The 17,940-nt window shown below is 41.8% G+C and overlaps 4 protein-coding genes across 8 annotated transcripts; 2 read left to right on the top strand and 2 right to left on the bottom strand.

Moving 5' to 3' along the window:
- The first annotated feature begins 12 nt into the window (after window positions 1-12).
- Rpp25 (ribonuclease P protein subunit Rpp25) lies at window positions 13-17,379 on the top strand. Of its 4 annotated transcripts, none has more exons than XM_070212646.1 (5): window positions 13-108; window positions 16,489-16,617; window positions 16,674-16,855; window positions 16,913-17,029; window positions 17,089-17,378. In XM_070212646.1, exons 2-5 carry the CDS (start codon window positions 16,510-16,512, stop codon window positions 17,300-17,302), a joined length of 621 nt encoding a protein of 206 aa, XP_070068747.1. In that variant the 5' UTR covers window positions 13-108; window positions 16,489-16,509; the 3' UTR covers window positions 17,303-17,378. The 4 variants fall into 4 exon arrangements, with proteins under 4 accessions (XP_070068747.1, XP_070068746.1, XP_070068749.1 ...); XM_070212645.1 differs by having other exon boundaries at window positions 38-225; XM_070212648.1 differs by lacking the exon at window positions 13-108 and adding an exon at window positions 4,682-4,823 and having other exon boundaries at window positions 17,089-17,379.
- Tdc1 (Tyrosine decarboxylase 1) lies at window positions 768-4,464 on the bottom strand. Its single transcript, XM_017154543.3, has 3 exons — window positions 4,149-4,464; window positions 2,043-3,147; window positions 768-1,592 (listed from the first exon to the last, which is right to left on the bottom strand). Exons 1-3 carry the CDS (start codon window positions 4,276-4,278, stop codon window positions 1,064-1,066), a joined length of 1,764 nt encoding a protein of 587 aa, XP_017010032.1. The 5' UTR covers window positions 4,279-4,464; the 3' UTR covers window positions 768-1,063.
- On the top strand, window positions 7,428-8,996 carry LOC108066180 (uncharacterized). 2 transcript variants are annotated; one of them, XM_070213234.1, is made up of 3 exons: window positions 7,428-7,567; window positions 7,631-8,310; window positions 8,366-8,996. In XM_070213234.1, the coding sequence occupies exons 1-3, from the start codon at window positions 7,551-7,553 to the stop codon at window positions 8,434-8,436; spliced, it is 768 nt and encodes a 255-aa protein (XP_070069335.1). In that variant the 5' UTR covers window positions 7,428-7,550; the 3' UTR covers window positions 8,437-8,996. The 2 variants fall into 2 exon arrangements, with proteins under 2 accessions (XP_070069335.1, XP_017010068.2); XM_017154579.3 differs by having other exon boundaries at window positions 7,631-8,996.
- Window positions 9,179-13,841, bottom strand: Tdc2 (Tyrosine decarboxylase 2). Its single transcript, XM_044393383.2, has 7 exons — window positions 13,623-13,841; window positions 13,253-13,560; window positions 12,133-12,567; window positions 11,860-12,074; window positions 11,404-11,530; window positions 9,857-10,365; window positions 9,179-9,368 (listed from the first exon to the last, which is right to left on the bottom strand). The coding sequence occupies exons 1-7, from the start codon at window positions 13,750-13,752 to the stop codon at window positions 9,179-9,181; spliced, it is 1,914 nt and encodes a 637-aa protein (XP_044249318.1). The 5' UTR covers window positions 13,753-13,841.
- Window positions 17,380-17,940: the final 561 nt, after the last annotated feature.

Here is a 17,940-nt window from a genome sequence, read left to right as displayed (position 1 = left end):
TCGATAGATTGCACAGCCGGTAGTATCGATTGGCACACGTGTGCCGAGTGTTTGTTTTTTTTTAGCTGTGCACAAATTGTTGAAATTGTTTAATTATTATTTAAGAAGGTGAGTTCATCCAAGAGTCTGAACTTTGGATCGACAAAGTGATTTAGTACGACGACAGTGCAATAGTGAATTCTTTACTCAAATTACCATAATATTTGCTGCTAGTGGACTGCCAAGGTTTGTTTACGTTTACTAATAATGGCTTCCCCTTCCCCTTCTTAAAGCCCTGTTTATATTTAATCAAAATGTAATTCTTCACTCTAATAAAAAAATAAATTATTCATTTAATAATTGTCGCTATATTTAAAATGCAAATCCTTTCCGTGACACTACAAAAAAGTGTATGTACGGTTTATACCATACAATATTAGGGGAAGTAAGAGTTTAAACTTTAAAGCATGCTTTAAATTTAACATGAGGGCGAGAAAATGGTCATTAATTCTAAGAAAGTAGTGACGATCGCATCTTGAACGTATAAAAAATCTGATATTAAATGACGAATAGTAACGATTACATTTTGTGATGAATAATGGTTATCCACTGCGTAAAGCCTACTTTAAATTTAACGTGCGGACGAGAAAACGCCTCTAAATGTCATATCGTTCAAGACCCACAATTAGTTTTACATGGGGTCGAAAAACGGGCATAAACTTCTCAACTAATGGTTCCAAAAAAATTCCTAATTTGTCACCGTAACCGCCCAGAAAAGACACGCGACGTTTTTCAGTTGCAATTTTTTAGATATTGTGCATAACAAATGCCAAGATAATGTTTATAAATAAGTGCTTTTTCATGATAGTAACTTAAGGTAGATACAAAATATTAGCAATTACGAATGATTCAATGTTTAAATTACACAATATTCAGCAACAACTTAGGTCCTAAATACATAAATAGATGTACTTAAATTCAAACGGAGCAATGCTAGTCGGTAGACTCTAGGTACCTGCCTCATTTCAGCTCGACAATTAATACTAGGTAGAGGTAAATCCGCGAATCTTTGTCATCTCGGCACTCAGTTACTCGCCTCGTCCGTATCCACGTCGGATATATCTTTAAGTTTTGTGATGCCGTTGCCGTTGTTCTTCTCATTGTCATCCGCGGCCTTCTGGAAGTTCTCCTGCAGAGTTTTCGGGTCCACAACCAGGATGGGTGTACAACCATCCATCAGGTGCTCGCTCTGGCTCTGATATTGCTCCCGCGAAATGCTACGCGTGAAGGAGAATCGCAGGGACTTGGTTCTGGTCAGCTTCTTCTTGATGGGTGGCTTACCCGCCACTGGAGCCACTGGCTCCGAGCTGGTCCGCTCCGAGCCCTCCGGCGTGGTGGGTACGGAGCTGGACTCCAGCTGGTGGTCACGCAGTATCTCCTCCGCGAAGCACTTTATCTGGCTCCAAGCGTCGAGGATGTCCTTTTCGGTGGCATGCTCGTAGGTGACGCAGAAGCGAATGACGTAGCGGTTGTTAAACTTGGCCGGTGTCATGTGCATCTTGCCCGAATGGTTGATCTGGGCCAACAGCATGTGATTGGGTTCATCGCCAGTTCTGTAAAGAGGTTCGAATAAATCTTAAGTCCAAGTTTATTCATAAATATTCCATGACCTTGCTTTTATACCATTATCTTTACAACTACACGCCCACAAAGCTCCAAAATTTCTGGCATTCCATAATATTAGTATTGGCCATAGACGCAATAGTCCAACAACATAACAAATTCCTATTAAAGGTCATGCCTTAATGAAATAACAACAATTGGTCACATCAACCAGAACTAATAGAACTGTCTCTAAGAAAGTAAAACTTTAATGAACTATAGTCCATATAAACTTTCTTTTAGAATAACCTTCAAAACTGTTTATATCCAATCCATTAAAACCCCTTTGCCTTTTTAATAAAAAATATCCAACATTTAAATTCTCAAAAAACCCGCACTTTTGGTCCTTCGAACCATTTAAGGAAATTGTTTTCTTAGTAATAAATAGTTGTTTGACTTACCGCATTCTGAAGCAGACCAGGCCAAGGTGGACATCGTTTCGCACCTCGAATCGCTCATCCTTGCGCACCAGCATCTCGAACTTCTTGGCCAGCGCCATGTGATTGCGGATGTACTCCTGCAGGCCCCTAATGCCGTATGTCCGGAAGACGAACCAGAGCTTGAGCGCCCGGAAGCGGCGACTCAAGGGGATGCCGTAGTGACGGTAGTCGACTCCGCTCAAGTGCTCATGGCGCAGGTACAGGGGATTCACGTTGAGCGCGCTCTTCAGATTCATCACATCCCGCACCCACAGGGCGGAGGCATCGAAGTTGGTCAGCAGCAGCTTGTTGGGATTCGTGTTGAAGGAGTCGGCGTACTCCAGTCCGGCAGAGAAGACCCGCATCTCGGGCAGGATGAAGGAGTTGCCCGCGTAGGCACCGTCCACGTGCAGCCAAATGCTGGACACCTGGCGGCACACCTTGCCGATCTCCGTGATGTCGTCGAAGGCACAGCCGCCGGTGGTGCCCACGGTGGCCACCACAAAGAAGGGGGTTAAACCGGCATTCACATCGTTCTGAATGGCCTGGCGCAGCAGATCGACGCGCATTCGTCCGCGCTCGTCGGCATCGATGATCCGGAGCTTGACCAGCGCCATCTTGGTGGCCTTCTCAACGGAGGAGTGGGCCTCGCGGCTGGCGTAGGCGATCAGGCTGGGCAGGAAGACGCTGTCGTGGACACTGGTCTGTCCCTTCAGCTCGCTGATGGCCCGGGCGCGAGCTGTGATCAGCGAGACGAGCACGCACTCGGAGGCGGATCCCTGGAGGGCACCGCCGCCCGTGCTGCCCGGCGCATCCGAAACGAAGGCCTTGGGCAGGCCGAGGGCCTTGGCATACCAGTTCATCACGATCGTCTCCAGCTCGGCGGCCGCCGGGCAGCTGGCCCAGCTGAAGCCAATGGAACCGATGGCACTGCTCAGCATGTCACCCAGGACCGAGGGAAAGGAGTTGCCCGATGGGAAGTAGGCGAAGAACTTGGGATGGTTCCAGTGCACCACGCCCGGCATGATCTTCTGCTCGAAGTCCTCGAGCACGTCCTTGAACGACTCCGGCGACTGGGGAGCGTCGGCTAAAGATAAACAGGCAGTCGGGGGATTAGTGGGATGGGCCTTAAATATTTCTTTTATCACCCATAAATTTCGGGGGGGCCTTTGCTGCCTTTGGGCAATATTTATGGCGTGTCTGTTGTTTTTGGCAGTGAGTAGAAAGATCAACAAGTAAGTCTATACGCAAGGTGTGTGTTTGCGTATGCATAATTAATTGATTTGTTTAGTTGAACTCGGGATTGCGGCGTCCATTCCGGCGTAAATATTTAACTTATCCAACTGCGCGGAATTCGCCTGAAATTCGCCAGCGGAACCTACTCTTTCAACCTGGTAGCCATCGGAGATCCGAGATCGGAGATCCGGAGTGTGTGAGTGAGTGAGTGTGCCCCAATTATGCCTGGTCCCCACCCACGCACCTCGTTGCGGGGCACTCGAATCCGTGGGCTGGGGATTTTCGAATAGTTTACACTCGCACAGCGGGCAAAACAATTAGTCAACATGATTTAACAAGTTTTTGAGAGGCATTGAGTTGCCTGTTGCCTCTGGCCTGGCTTTCTTTGATTATTTTTTGATTTTTGCGCAAAGCGAAATATTTTCAATTTCATTGCTAATTTGTTTGGGCATAGTTAACAAATTAGTGTATACAATTTATCACTTGTGCTATAATTATACTTTGCCTTCTGATTTTAAATGGAAATCCGCAAAAACAATCGAAGAAAATAGATCTGACTAAGTGAGATTTGTACGAACTATATTTAGGAAGAGGCTTTTGAAATCCTGAATATGAAATCCTGAATTTATAAGGATAGTTTCAAAACTTTTTTGTTTTTAAGCCTTTAAATATTAATTGAAGTATATTTTCATTTAATATTCACATTCATTTGTGATGTTCAAATAAGGACCTTTGAAGTTTTCCCTCTCCTAATTTAGTTTTAACACAAAATACCTAAATACCTTTATTGTGTTTGTCTAGCTTTTGCCGGCTCTTTGATAATTTCACACCTCCTCTTTTTTGCTTGCTCACCTGGTAGAAGTTTTTTCAGGTAACCCGGATCCAAGGTGGGCGCCACATCGCGCTCCTCTATATTGGTGCCGTATTGGCATATATAATCGATCACTTCCTTGCCGTATTTGCGAAACTCTTCCACATCCATTTTGTTCAATTTGCACTTCTCGCTTGTCTAATTGTTTGTCAAAGTTTGAGTTTGTTTTATACTTGGCAGTATTTATTTTTAGTGGCTGAATACTAGGCTCTATCACTCGGAACACACTGACTTATCTCGATCACTCTTAAATCCCGGCTATCACGTATCGCCTGTATCGTATCGTTGCAGCTCAGCTTCCTTGACGCGAATGTCTTGGCCAACTACGCTGCATTCGTTTTTATATGGCAAGAGACTGTTCGCTCGATCGCCCGATCGGCTGCTCTCGGCTTCTCTCTTTTCTTGGCTATATCCCCTTCTATAACACCTGCGAGGTGTTCGGTGTTCGGTTTTCTGTCTTCGTACTGACGTTGATTGTCTCGTGATCACACTCAAATTACTGGCCCGGGGACTCGGACTTCGTTTGGCTGGGAAACCCGCTTTGGTCATTATGGCCACTTCTCCCATTCTGCTCTCGACAACCAACGGAGCATTAGCTTACTTGGCGAAAAAGTCCCTGGTGGGTGAGGGTTTTCAGCTTCTGGCTTAATTATAAGGTGAGTTAGATGCCATTTCCTATGTGATTGAGTAATTAATGATTGCTGCTTCTGTAAAATTGGTCAAATTACTTCATTACAGTAGACCAAAGTTATAAAGTCGTATAGATATTTTTGGGAAATACACCTAACCAATTATCTTGATAATAACAGAGCAAACTCATTAGATATGGTAAACTGATAACCTTTCAGTTAAAAGAAATTATGAACTTTGTATTCAAACTTAAACGGACCTATAAATGTACTTTTTCCTACCTCAATAAATTGTTCTTTGCCATTTCTCAGTTTATATTTATGATATTTAAATTGGATTCAAACGTGTTTCCCTTTTTAATAACCTAACCTGAATTACTTTGTCTCGATGGTTTTTGGGGGAACTTCTGGGGATTTTTTAAAATATTCGGCACGTGTAAAGAATGTGAAAATATCTATTGAAAGAAGAGAACAAACTTGTTCCCTTTAATCGGTTGAAAAATTACTAAAACTTTCCGAGGCTGATGTCTTTGGTAGCACTACCTGTGGGGGGAATCACTTCGAGTACTTGGAAAAAAGTGGCAAACAATTGTCCAAACATTGACCAAATCCGTTAACAGAATTTGGGATGTACGAATGACCAATCCCTGGCAACAGGCCGAACTTATGACGTAGCTGTGAGGAACGCCCATTGTTTCATGGAATCTCCTGCTAGGTGAAATACAAAAACACAAATATCAAAATAAACAAACGTTGCCAAATGAATTTCACGGATCTGTTCAGGTTGCGCGTCGAGGGAACTTGGGAGATAATAGGTGTGGGTGGGCGACCGTATGAATGAATGGGTCTGTTGTGAGAGTCAGCTGGAGGTCCCCCGTAATTTGGCTGGGTGCTAATTGCCAACGATTGCTTATCTAACTCTGCCCTGTAATGATCTAACATCAGCTATGCTTACTTGCAATTCATCATATTTAAAAAGTAATCTATGGCTGCCATTTCATCATTGAACAGTAGCTGATTTTGACAAAAGGTTAATAAACGGGGTATTATCAAAACCTTGAATATCTTCAGATCTAGAAATTTAAAATATATTTATGATGTAACTAGTTTATTGGATTGAGAACTTAGAGCAGAGATGAATTAAGCTGTTTCCGATATACCTAAAAATTTCTTTAATGCATTTTTAAAGTAAATTTATAAAGTTTTTATTTTTTTTACTCATTTAGATTTAAACTATATTTAAGTTAAGCATGCTATAGGGATAGCCCAGAGTCATATTAAATTTTAAAATACATGTAGAGATTTATATATTTTGAAACCTTTTTAATACATATAACATTTGTGTGAAAAAAATCCATAATTAACAAATACATAGAATTGGTTGATCCATTTTCCAAATTTGAACCCTTTATTGTTGAAATAGGACGTACTGATTGTTAAGAAATAAGCCCATTTCGACCATTGTAAAAAGGCTAAGCCACACTTTGGTAAACATGGCTGACTCACGCGGCGCACGCGTCGCCGCCTTGAAGGGGCTTTCAGTGGGAGCAGAGTCCGCTGCAAGAGATTCAGAGATTCGGAGATTGCGAGACAGAGATCGCCTGAACACCGTGACTTGACGTATTTCTCTGCTCCTCTTAAACTGAACTTTCATTCACAGTACCAGCCGCCGCAGATGACGTCGTGCGTCTAAATATAAAATCGTATTCAGTTTACGCGGTCACACTTCAAAATGCTTGACGGCCGTTGCCATCATCCACCGAATCTTTATCCATCCGCCTTCTGGTTAAACTTGGGCTACGTACGTGAGATCGGGGATGCGTGTTTGGATCGCGGCTAACGCTTTTGTTGTCTACCCATTAATTATGGCAGTTGGCACTGCCAAACACCAAATAAAATTCCCATGATGTCTCGATACAGTAAAACATCTTTAACTTTACTTTTAAAGTATTTAGATTTTAAAAATAGAAAACAAGCATTAGAAATATTCTCAATTGTAATATGCTCATTTGATTAAAGCCATGTTTTAGTTAAACATAGATTGGACTTATTTAAGAACCTTTTAACCACTGGTTAAGAAAAGTAGTTAGAATTAGTTAAGTTCAGATTAAATGATTTAAACAAACTCAGTGCAGCTTTTTTTGTTGTGATGACAAAATGGGGTGCTGTATTATTTAGATCTAGCTGTTGAAAATATTAGTTAAGGAAGGTTGATCAGTGAACCTTCGATTGAACGAGCGCTGCCTGTACACTTTTTTTAAATTTGCATAATATATTTCTTCGTTTTTGATGGTGCACGCGCTTGACAACAGCTGACGGATATTGCTCTGGGTTTCTTCTATTTTCGTTTATTTTGGCAATTTCGTTTGTTTTGGATATTGCCAAATCATACCTTAGGCATTTCAATCATTCTGGTGCGTCTGGGCATGCTAATTTTTTAGGTTCGGCATTTTTTATTGATTTATTTTGGACAAAGTGTCAAAGATTTTGTCAAATGATACTTTGTATTTTTATTGCCGCCAGAAGCATATAATTGGGTTTATGGGCGATTTTATTTCGTAAATCCGGTTTTATTTTCGTCGAATTTCATGATATTGTGTTAGAGAATCTTCCTATTTAGGCTAAGATTAGCTGCTTTGTTTGGGTTATGTCATGAGAACTATAACACGATCTCTATAGCCTAACCCTAAAGTTCAAATGTAACAATTTTGTAGTTATATTTTAATAATAACCCTTAAACTGCTCTTAGTTGCCATGCGAATTTTAATGTGGTAAATTTTCTTTGTGAATTGTAAAAGTTCCTGAAACAACATTAATCCATCGTACTGGTGCAGGTATTTTTTTGTACTCATCGCTATTAATGCAGCTCTAAAGATCAATGCCAAGTCAAGACAAAAGGCGAAACTGGCAGGCGACGACCCGCTACGAGCGTATAATGAGGTCGTGCAGAATTTGATAAAGAACTGGGAGTCTCCCGTTGTTTTCCTCAGAGATCGAGGTTTTCTGCCTAAAAACTTTGAGGATACGTCGAAAATCAAACCCAATTTAGACGCTCTGATGCAAAGAATTGAGAGAGCCAAAAGGAATCAACCGATTATAAAGATACAACACAGAGAAATGCGGGAGATAAAGCGGCCAAGAAATCATCGCGGATTTGGGGCCACCTCGGGATCTATGCTTTCCAACTTGGAGCAGTTGAAAGCCCTAGACAGCAAGGGAAAAAAGTCGAAGTCTAGGGCAAATGATCAGGAGCTACAACTGCTGGCCATGAAGCGGCGCTTGGAACAGTTGCAACAAGGAGCCGAAACTCAGGATCCACCAGGATTCCGTAGACAGATCAAACTAATGCCAAGAGCCAAGGATCCGGTCAAGTCTGCGCAGAGCTACGATGAAGTATTGCAGCGAATGATTGAAAAGACGAGTCCGCACTTTAAGCAGCGCCCCAATTTGCATCTAGATAAAGTTGCATCTTCCAAGGAAGATAAACTGTTGCATTCGGCCCCTCTAAGCTTGAGTACGTATAGAGCGCACAGCTATCAGCCCATTCTAACCGATCTGCCCAAATCTAGTCGAGCCCAGGAGGCCAAGGAAGTCAAAGATGACGCGATTGAATCGGAATTGGCGGCCCCCAGGTATCTGAATTGGGACATGAAAAAAGGGCGACTCGATCATTACTCAAGCGTCGAGAAGGAGGCCTATTTGAATCAGTTAGTAAGAGTTTTTGGCCAGAACCTGGACTTGAAGGAGAGCCAACAAAAAAAGGGATGACCCGTCTTCCTAGAACCACACAAACCATTCCCAAATGTTCACATTCATTATCTTCAAACGATTAAAAATATATGATCTTTGTTCAATGAGTCATAATCCATTTGGAGTCCGTGCCAATACACAATAATTATCGCCATTTCCATTTCCGAATTCATGACGATCCTACGTCATATCCATGGCATCAGCAAGATGATTCGGATTTTGATTGTTTACCTTGCGAAAGAAAGCAAAGAAATCACAGGATATATCTGTTTACCATTTGTCAGTACACATGCACATATTTGTTTTCAATGTTGATCCAACATATTGAGTCGATGAACATATGCTGTGGCAAAAAAGAGGTCAATCAATATATAAATGCGGCATGACAGCGTGTGAAAAAATGTTTTATCGTAATATTTTGAAATAATATTTATTGCATTTCATAAACAAGAAAGTTACTCGGTTGATATTGCTACCACGGAACTTAGAGCATAAGTATTATAGAGGAGATAACCTTTACTTTGGTTGCCCACCGCATTGTAGATTGGTCTAGAATTCAACTAGGCGCCTGGCTTAGGGAAGCGCTAATACTGTATTATATGAGAGTGTTTCAATAAACTGAGTGGATATTATTAGTTGAGATTATCCCGAGAACCGGAGGCCTTGCGAACAACCATGGGCGATCGTCGTGGGGATCGCTGCTCCAGTTGCTGCTGCTGGACGTTCACGTATTCCAGCTCGTTTTCCGGCGATGGAGAGGAGCCGGCTCCGGAATTTCGTCGAGAAGAAGTGGGTCGAACGTTGGTGTCCAGATGTCGAAAGCTGCAATCGAAAGATAGGGATTTGTCCTTATTTAGAGATACTAGAATTGTTGTCATAACAATCTAGATATGCTATGAATGCAAGTTATGTTGTCGTGGATTAACTAATAGCTACACAGAGAATTTTTCACGAACGGTGCACTTAAAAAATAAGTACAAATTACTCACTTTCAGTACCAATTTTTTAAATAAAATACCTCTCTTTTTAGAGATTTTTTTCTCAAAAAACGCGGACAAATAAGAGAGAAACAACATGGTGAAAGGAATTTTTTAAAATTTGTCCACAAAATCAGTATTTCCTCAAATTGAGAATACAAATCAGTCTTCTTGAAAATTGTTCTCTGTGTAGAAAATCGCTTTCTTTGTGGAGGGTGTTTTAAGTTGTCCATCAGTTCTTAAAATTAAAATACAATATCATCTAGGGTACCCATAAAAATTAAGACATTTGAATTTGTATGACAAATTGATGATATTTTGAACAAGACATACCGCAATGAGACATTGTTGCCCTTCTCCTCGTTGTTGCTGTTGAAGAGGAAGGCCAGCGGCCAGGATATCCACGAGTTGTGGTCCACCGACATCTGGGTCCGGATGATGGGGGCACTACCGCGGCTCACCACTGGCGAGGGCAGCTCCATGGAGAGCTTGGGGGTGCCGGCCTTGTTGATGGCCGGGTTGTAGATCTTCGGATCGCTAACCATGCGCACGAAAAAGGAGCGCTTCTGGGCCAGAGTGTCCTGCTTCTTGCGGTTCATGATCTCGGAGAGCTCGTCGTGCTGCTCCTTCTCCAGCAGCTCGTTGGCGAAGTCCACGATGATGTCCCAGGCGTAATCGATGTCCTCGGCGGTCGCATTCTGGGCCACGGCGCAGAACCGGATGATGTAGCGATCTCCCACGCTGGCCGGAACCATGTGCAGTTTCCCAGACTCGTTGATTATGCTCAGCAGCTTTTCGTTCAGCTTATCGGTGCCTTTCAGCCGGAAGCAAACCAGTCCCAGCTGGAACAATCAAAATATAGAATTTTTTAAATGGTTCAGCGAAGCTATAATAATATTTAAACCAAAACCAGCAGAGAATTTTCTAAATACTACTTAAGTATATCATTTTCAATACTTCTAGACTATCTGATTGATTTTATTGACAATTAGAAAACAGAAAGGAAAATGATTAAGTAATTGTCATTTTTGAACAACGAATTCACGCAAGTACTTCAAATCTGTGATTTTTGTATACCTTTTCTCCGTAAATTCCCGTGATCCGTAATATTTCAATGACTCCAGACAAAACTCGTGCATTTTTCCTTCCCATAAAAACTACCCACTGATTCCAATCAAAAACCAATTTCTCAATTATAAACGTCTCTCGAATATTTTGATAAAATTAATGAAGGGGTATAACAAAATACGGGATAGCCTAATAAGTGTGTGGATGTTAGTAATAGGTTTAATAATAAATGAAAAATTATCTTGATCTCAACTTGGGCATCTGTAGATCCGCTAGCACATCGATCACTCGATTGAGTTGGGCACGCTTACGCTCAACGAGTTGAAAACACACATGTCAGTCGCTGACTCGATGAATCACTTGTGCCTGTCTCCGAATGATTTTCTATGGCAATTATGCCAAAACACTTCTATTGCCAAACCAAAGCGAAAAAGAAATCAATTTTTTGCGCCAGTTTCTTTGCGGAATTTGGCGTGTAGTTGCGCACGTTTGCTTCGTTTGCCAGGCGGGTGTGAACAAGTTCACGTCTTCGTGGCCAAGGCAACCCCCTCCAACCCATCGATAGAGTTAGACACCTATATTTGCGTTACTCGCCAATCAATTTCCCAATTATAGCTGCGTCTTACATGAACGCTCCACATAATGGACCCACACACCCACAAGTTGCCTCAATGAAAATCCCACACATTTCAGTGGGGTGCACAAAAGAGCTTTGAACTCTGAGCATGATTAATTACTGGAAGAAATCGAATCGATCGAAAATAAAAGAGAAAGAAGGGAAAAGAAACGAATCGAAAGCAAATGTAACTCACCTTGACTTGATTACAGATCTCGAAGCGTTTATCTTTGAGCACGAGCTCCTCGAATCGCTTGGCCAGTTTGATATGGTGACGTATGTAGTGCTGGAGTCCGGAAATCCCATAAGATCGCAGAACAAACCTGAAAATATGATTTCCGTTGAGGCACACACTCGGAATAAATATTATTCGGGGTTCGTGAACAATTAGCAATAAATGTTGATGTTTGACCATGTCATATTTCGGTGTGGACCCATCTCATCTGGGGAATAGATTCGGCACACATGTGCTTACAACTAAATCACAAGCAAACAAGGCGAGGGCATACTTGAGCTAAACAAGTAAACATACTTAACGCCACTCCAGGTCAATCCAAAAACAATTCAGTTTTCGACAATGGTAAACAAACCCATAGCCATACCCATTCGCACTTCTCCGTCGAGGGCCTTTTTTGGACCTACTGCTACATACCACAGCTTCAGCGAACGAAAACGGCGACTGAGTGGAACTCCCCAATGACGATAGTCGATGGCCGCATCCGAGTAGCCGTGCTTCAGGTACAGCGGATCCACCACCAAAGCTGATGTCAGACGGATGCGATCCCGCACCCACAGCGTCGAGCAGTCGAAGTTGGTCAGCAGCCATTTGTTGGGATTCGTGTTGAATGAGTCGGCGTATTCGATGCCCTGCGCAGAGCGGAGATAGTATCATGATCTATTTCCGGGGAATTCACCTTGCTCTCACCTTCAGGAGGGGCTTCAGTTCGGGACAGATGAAGCTGTTGCCCGCATAGGCGGCATCCACATGCAGCCAGACGCCCGGGAAGCGCTGCAGCTGCTTGCCAATCTCCGGCAGATTGTCGAACGCACAGGAGCCCGTGGTGCCCAGTGTGGTGGAGACAAAGAACGGCACCAGGCCCTGCAGCTCGTCCTCCTCCATGGCCTCGTAGATCGTCTGGCCGCGCAGACTGGCGTCCTCGTCGGGTTCTAGGATGCGCAGCTTCACGAAGCAGATCATCGCCGCCTTCTCCACGCAGCTGTGCGCCTCCTTGGAGCAGTAGGCCATCAGCTTGGACAGCAGGTGGCCCTCCTCCACGAACGGATGTTGGGCCTTGAGCCTCTTCAGGGCCTGCGCCCGGGCAGCCAGCATCGTGACCAGCACGCACTCCGAGGCGGAAGTCTGGAGATGCGAAGGAAAACCAATTCAAATTCGGAATAAATATTGTACTATACCATTAGAAGGATCGCAAAAACTTAACACCTTTTAATAATATTAATATTTGTTTGGAAGAACTCTTAGAATTATTATAATCATAATAATTTTAATAATATTAATATTTTGTTAGAAGAACCCTTAGAATTATGATATCATAATCTAAGTAATATATTTTGTTGCTATAAGAAAGCTATAAGAAAGTTAAGCAGCAATTTCCTTAACTGTGTTTTTGTTGCAAAGGTATATGATAAATTGATATAGTTTTTTCTTTACCAGTTAGTTTTGCATTAAATGATTATATTTTATTCGTGCCACAGTTTGTAACAGGAAGAATAGGATGGAAGAAGTATTAAATTGCCATTGGGAATGCAAAATAAGTTTGTATTCAAGAAACATATATGTTAGGTATTTTCACTTACACCCTAAAAAAATCGATATGAAACATAGATGGATTTTATATTACTTAAGATCAATTTTAATTTGATATGCGGCCAGGTAAATTTGACCTGGTCGAAAAGAGTATTTCATGGAAAAACAATATGGATTTGCATGAACTGAAATTTACATGGCCATGTCGATTTTAGGGAAACATGCTTTTTTTGTGCGTATGGATAGTACTAGGCGTTATGTCTTGTTTTTAAATGCTTACCTGTATGACTCCCCCGCCGGTGCTGCCCTCCTTGAGGGCCAGAAAGTGATCCGGCAGGCCGATGGCCTTGCCCAGCCAGTCGAGCACGATCGTCTCCAGCTCGGTGCAGGCGGGACTGGCCGCCCAGGAGAATCCGATGCAGCCTATTCCATCACCCAGCATGTCGCCCAGGATCGAGGGGAACGAGTTGCCCGCCGGAAAGTAAGCGTGGAAGCGCGGATGCTGCCAGTGCGTCACCCCGGGCATAATCTTGTCCTCCACGTCGCTCATGATCTGGTCCCAGTCCTCCGGCTCCTGTGGGGCCTCGGCTGTGCAAGGGGAAGTGGTTGTGATCTGTGTCTGTTTAATTTTTGAGGCGATTATGGCTTACTTGGCAACAGATGCCTCAGATAGCCCGGCTCCACGCTGGGCGTGACTCGGCGTTCGTTCAGCGTCTCCAGATAATTGCAGATGTACTCTACCATTTCCATGCCACGTTTTCGAAATTCGGTGCTATCCATCTTGGGTCGGTTCTCCAAATCACTTTCCTGCTTGTTTTCGTACTTTTTCGTTTACCCCCACGCTGCGATTTTGTATTAAAAGTTGGAAAATTTTTGAATGAATCAGCTAAGTAGGCGGTTTTAAAACAAGTAAACATGTTCGAATTTTGTATTGAATGAAACAAATTTGACCTGTTTTCTTGCAAAGAATCCTAGAAATTAAGCTATTTCATCAAGGAATCGGATTATATGTTTAATTCTTATAATTTATATATATTATATATTTATGTTATGTATTATTTTTATTTATTTAAATCTATCTATTTGTTTTAACTTTTAAAATTATCGTTAACACAATTTTTAGATCATTTTGTTGTAGGGGAAACAAAAACGTACAAGCTTACAATTTTTGCATTTTTAAGTTTTACAAGTTTTAAAGAGTTTAACACTTTCTTAAAATGTAAAATTTTAAAAGAAAAAAAAAACAAAAAAAAAGAAAATTTGAAAAATATGTATATATAAAACTACACTTCCCGGAAAAATTGAAAAATATGACTTTTCTTTCGTATAGAGTTTAAATTTCGTTTTTGGTATCGTTCCATTTGTTTAACAATCCATTACGTTTCGTTAGGAAACAACAGATTTATTCTGCATTTTATTATTATGTTATTTATGCGATCTGATTTATCCCCGCAGTGTTTGGAGTTTTATTTGTGGCTTTTTTAAAACCGTCGATTAAATTTTACATTGAACTTGGTGTATTTATATTGAGGCTATTTTAAATTTATTTTGTCGAGGTTGTGCGGTGGTCGAAAATTGCGTTCTTCCTCAATTTGGCTCGATTTAATCGCAGGTAGTTAGCATAAACAGACTTTTTGTTTGTAATTAAACTGCGGTTCCTTAGGCATGTTTTACGGCCATGTAAAGTATACAATTCTCGGACAGTTCACTAATTGTCGATGGGATATCACCGGATCCATGGCACTTACTTCAGGCAGAGTAAACTCGACGGGTGATTTTTATTCCGGAGCCGAGACGACGAACCGTTGGCCACGACTTGCGAAACCAAACTGATCCTTGCTCTGCGGTCTGTCCAAAAGCTAAGCTCGGTTGTGCCGCCTCCTTCGTATCCTTCGGCTGCCTTGGCATGTCTAATGAATGCATACTTCAGTGGGCAGGAGCTGGGATGAGGAGGCTGTGGTTGGTGCTTGGTGCGATTGAAATGGCAAATAAATGGAATTTTTGCGACGCTTCATTCATGGCAAGGAGCGAAGGACCAAACCTCTTCCGTTGTGCGTGAAGATATGCAAAAAAAAAAAAATAGGAAGGGAGAGTGAAAAATTAAACATCCACCATTGCACCACTGCGTATGCTTAATATTGCGTATACGCATAGGAAATTGAATTTTGAACTGTTAAATACTTGGCAAACCTAATTTGCCCTTAAAATAAAACTCAATTTGGCCATGGATGAGTTAATTCAAAGTACGTGTTGTCATAAACAGGATAGCTTCCCACGACTTTCCACTCGTCCTTGTCCGGGGTGCGAATCGTTTTATTAATAACTTCCGCACCAAATTGAATTATGGTTCAGGGCGTACTCGATAGGAATGGTGGCGATGCCGAATGATTATGAGAATGGAAATGACGACAACGATGGGCCGGGCAGAGCAGCCCAGGCAGGAGCAGAAATAGAAGGAATTTCAACGCATTCCTCTCGGAAAATTCCTTTCCGTCCTTTTCCTTTTTTCAACTCGGGCTCCTTTCGTTCCTTTCCAACTGCACTGGGCCATAGAATTGTCTGGGACACGTGGCTCCATGTACTTGCCATCATCATCATCCCACACAATCGCCTGGTTCCTCATCCGTTTTTTTTGTTGTTGGATGAAAGTTCATTAATAAACTTTCATTGCTGCTGTCGAATTCAGCTGCAGCTACTAGCTACCAGCTACCAGATACCACCAACCACCGGGCCCTGAAACGATGTTCGGCCTCCGCTCCAACAAGTGGCATCATGCTTCTGCGGTTATCATCCCCCGGTGACCTCCTTTCCTGGGGGAAAGCCCCACCCCATTGCCCTTTCTCTAGTGGCCGACAGCAGCAGGGTTTTATTTAATGGGAAATGGGAAAACGCTGCGAAAACGCTCCTGCATCCGCGCTCACTTAATTGCTGCAGAAATGGTTTTTTATTGACTTTCACTTGAACTCCTCTTCAAAATGCAATGCAAAGACTGTCATGCTTTTAAAAACTTCAAATTTAAGTATAAAAACTGATTATTGATTTCATAAATTAGTTTTAGTTTTGTCATCTTTGATTAATATTTTTTGGGTGCCAAGGCAATAAATTTTTTCAATTTATAAAAATATATATTTTATAGAATTAGAATAATTTGCTGTAAGATCTAGAAGTTATCCGACATTTAATGGTTTTATCTAACCAGAATAGTGAACCTCACTTCAGAAAGTGTAGGTAACATCGCTGTCTATAAAACCTGGCTGCTTACACCATTTGCAGCTTGTCTTCTTCATTTCTGCCCTCGCTCTCTCGGCTCATAAACCAAGCAATTATTCAATTTGCACGGACTCTGCCCGGAAAATAGCTGCTCCGGACAGTTTACGACAAGTGGTTCGCTGTTAAGTTGGTTCTTGAGATTCTGGACCTCCGGCGTTTTTTTTCTCCCATTATAGGTTCAAGGTTATTGCCAAAGGGCTTCGGTGTGATTATATTTCTGATAGAGTAAAACAATCTTTTTTTCAGATTTCATTAGACGGCCTCAAAATGATGCACTACCGCAAGGCCGAAAATGTGGAGAAGGAGCTCAGCAAAACCGATTTGCCGTTCGAGGACTGCATGCCAAAGTCCCAAAAGGATTTTCTTTGGATGCATGTGAGTACTAAATGCTATTCCTTGAAACTTTTTTCTAAAATGATTTATATTTAAAGGTAAAAGGCGGTACTAAAGTGAGCAATGTGATAGAATTCGCTCAGGCATCGCTCAACAAAGGCGAACACAGATGCGTAGTTTGGAGCGGATCCGGTGGCGGAGTGGTCAAGACTATATCCTGTGCAGAGGTGCTCAAGAGGAGCCACCCTGTCTACCAGGTGACCCGCATGGCCTACAATAGGTAAGTGGATCGAGAATAACAAATGGTTTATTTGGTATTAAAAACTATTTAATGTAGCGTGGAGGAGCACTGGAAGCCACAGATGGAAGGCCTCGAGGAGATCATCGTTAACCGCCAGATACCCACCCTACACATCCTTATGAGCCTGGACGAACTGCCGGACAGTATAGAGGGGTGAGCTTTAAGGAGCTTCAATATGCATCATTATCGTAACCCAACACTTACATTTACAGCTTACAGAAGCCAAATACATCCACCGATTTCTGGGAGGGCGGAGGGGCAAAGTCGCGTCCCCAACCACGCCAACAGCAGCAACAACAAAAACAACACCAAGGTGATGCAGGTCGGTCAAACAAGCGCCACAGATCCGGACGCAATAAACCAGCCCAACAACACGGAACACCTGCCACTGAAGAGAATCAACCAACCAGTCAGAGTCAAGGTTGAGATAAACCGTATAACTAGCCTTATACAATTATGAAAATTCCTTTATTTGCCCTTTGTAAGGATATACAAATAAAGTCTAGTTTATCACAAAGCATTATGGCATTAAAGCAATTGAGGGCAATGGAAGATTAGCTCTGCGAAGATAAGCGCGGGCTTTGTATAATTCGTTTTTATAGATACAGTAATCAAATTTACAGTAAATGCTCTTCAGGTACAAACGTTTAACTTGTCTTTTCATTCTTGGTTTATGGCAAATTTTATTAAAAGTTGACTTCATGACAATAGTATATTTTGCAAAGAAAGTTATTGTTTCTTTTCCCTTAATATTCCTTATTTTTGAAACAAAAATATTTTAAAGAGTTCTGCCCATTTTCAGGAAGAGCATTTCTATAGACCTGGGGGATCTAGAAAACTAATCAAATGGGTTAACTTCTCTGTAAATTATTTTTATTTAATACTTAAAACTTTAATATTTCAGTTACTATCTTTTAATTCGTAATTTTGACAATTCATGTTGTTTTTCATTAAATAATAATAATAAAAGGAGGATAATAAAAAAAGTTTAAAATGCTTTTTAAAAGAATCCAAATTACATCTCTAAATCAGTCCTCCGAGGCACCTTTTACTGTAATTCTGTT

Source organism: Drosophila takahashii, chromosome 2R (assembly GCF_030179915.1).
Source record: "Drosophila takahashii strain IR98-3 E-12201 chromosome 2R, DtakHiC1v2, whole genome shotgun sequence".
In the NCBI taxonomy this organism is placed as follows: domain Eukaryota; kingdom Metazoa; phylum Arthropoda; class Insecta; order Diptera; family Drosophilidae; genus Drosophila; species Drosophila takahashii.
The sequence above is the reverse complement of the archived record's forward strand: the minus strand, read 5'-3'. Positions and strand labels throughout refer to the sequence as shown.

Excerpts from the sequence above, each read along its gene's own strand:
- Tdc1 (XM_017154543.3), bottom strand. The coding sequence starts at position 4,278 with ATGGATGTGGAAGAGTTTCGCAAATACGGCAAGGAAGTGATCGATTAT. Across the intron at positions 3,148-4,148 it reads CCTGAAAAAACTTCTACCAG|CCGACGCTCCCCAGTCGCCG; the intron begins GTGAGCAAGCAA and ends GTTTATCTTTAG. Across the intron at positions 1,593-2,042 it reads CTGGTCTGCTTCAGAATGCG|AACTGGCGATGAACCCAATC; the intron begins GTAAGTCAAACA and ends ACCTCTTTACAG.
- Tdc2 (XM_044393383.2), bottom strand. The coding sequence starts at position 13,752 with ATGGATAGCACCGAATTTCGAAAACGTGGCATGGAAATGGTAGAGTAC. Across the intron at positions 13,561-13,622 it reads TCTGAGGCATCTGTTGCCAA|CCGAGGCCCCACAGGAGCCG; the intron begins GTAAGCCATAAT and ends CCCCTTGCACAG. Across the intron at positions 12,075-12,132 it reads AACTGAAGCCCCTCCTGAAG|GGCATCGAATACGCCGACTC; the intron begins GTGAGAGCAAGG and ends CGCTCTGCGCAG.
- Rpp25 (XM_070212648.1), top strand. The coding sequence starts at position 16,510 with ATGATGCACTACCGCAAGGCCGAAAATGTGGAGAAGGAGCTCAGCAAA. Across the intron at positions 16,618-16,673 it reads AGGATTTTCTTTGGATGCAT|GTAAAAGGCGGTACTAAAGT; the intron begins GTGAGTACTAAA and ends TTATATTTAAAG. Across the intron at positions 16,856-16,912 it reads ACCCGCATGGCCTACAATAG|CGTGGAGGAGCACTGGAAGC; the intron begins GTAAGTGGATCG and ends TATTTAATGTAG.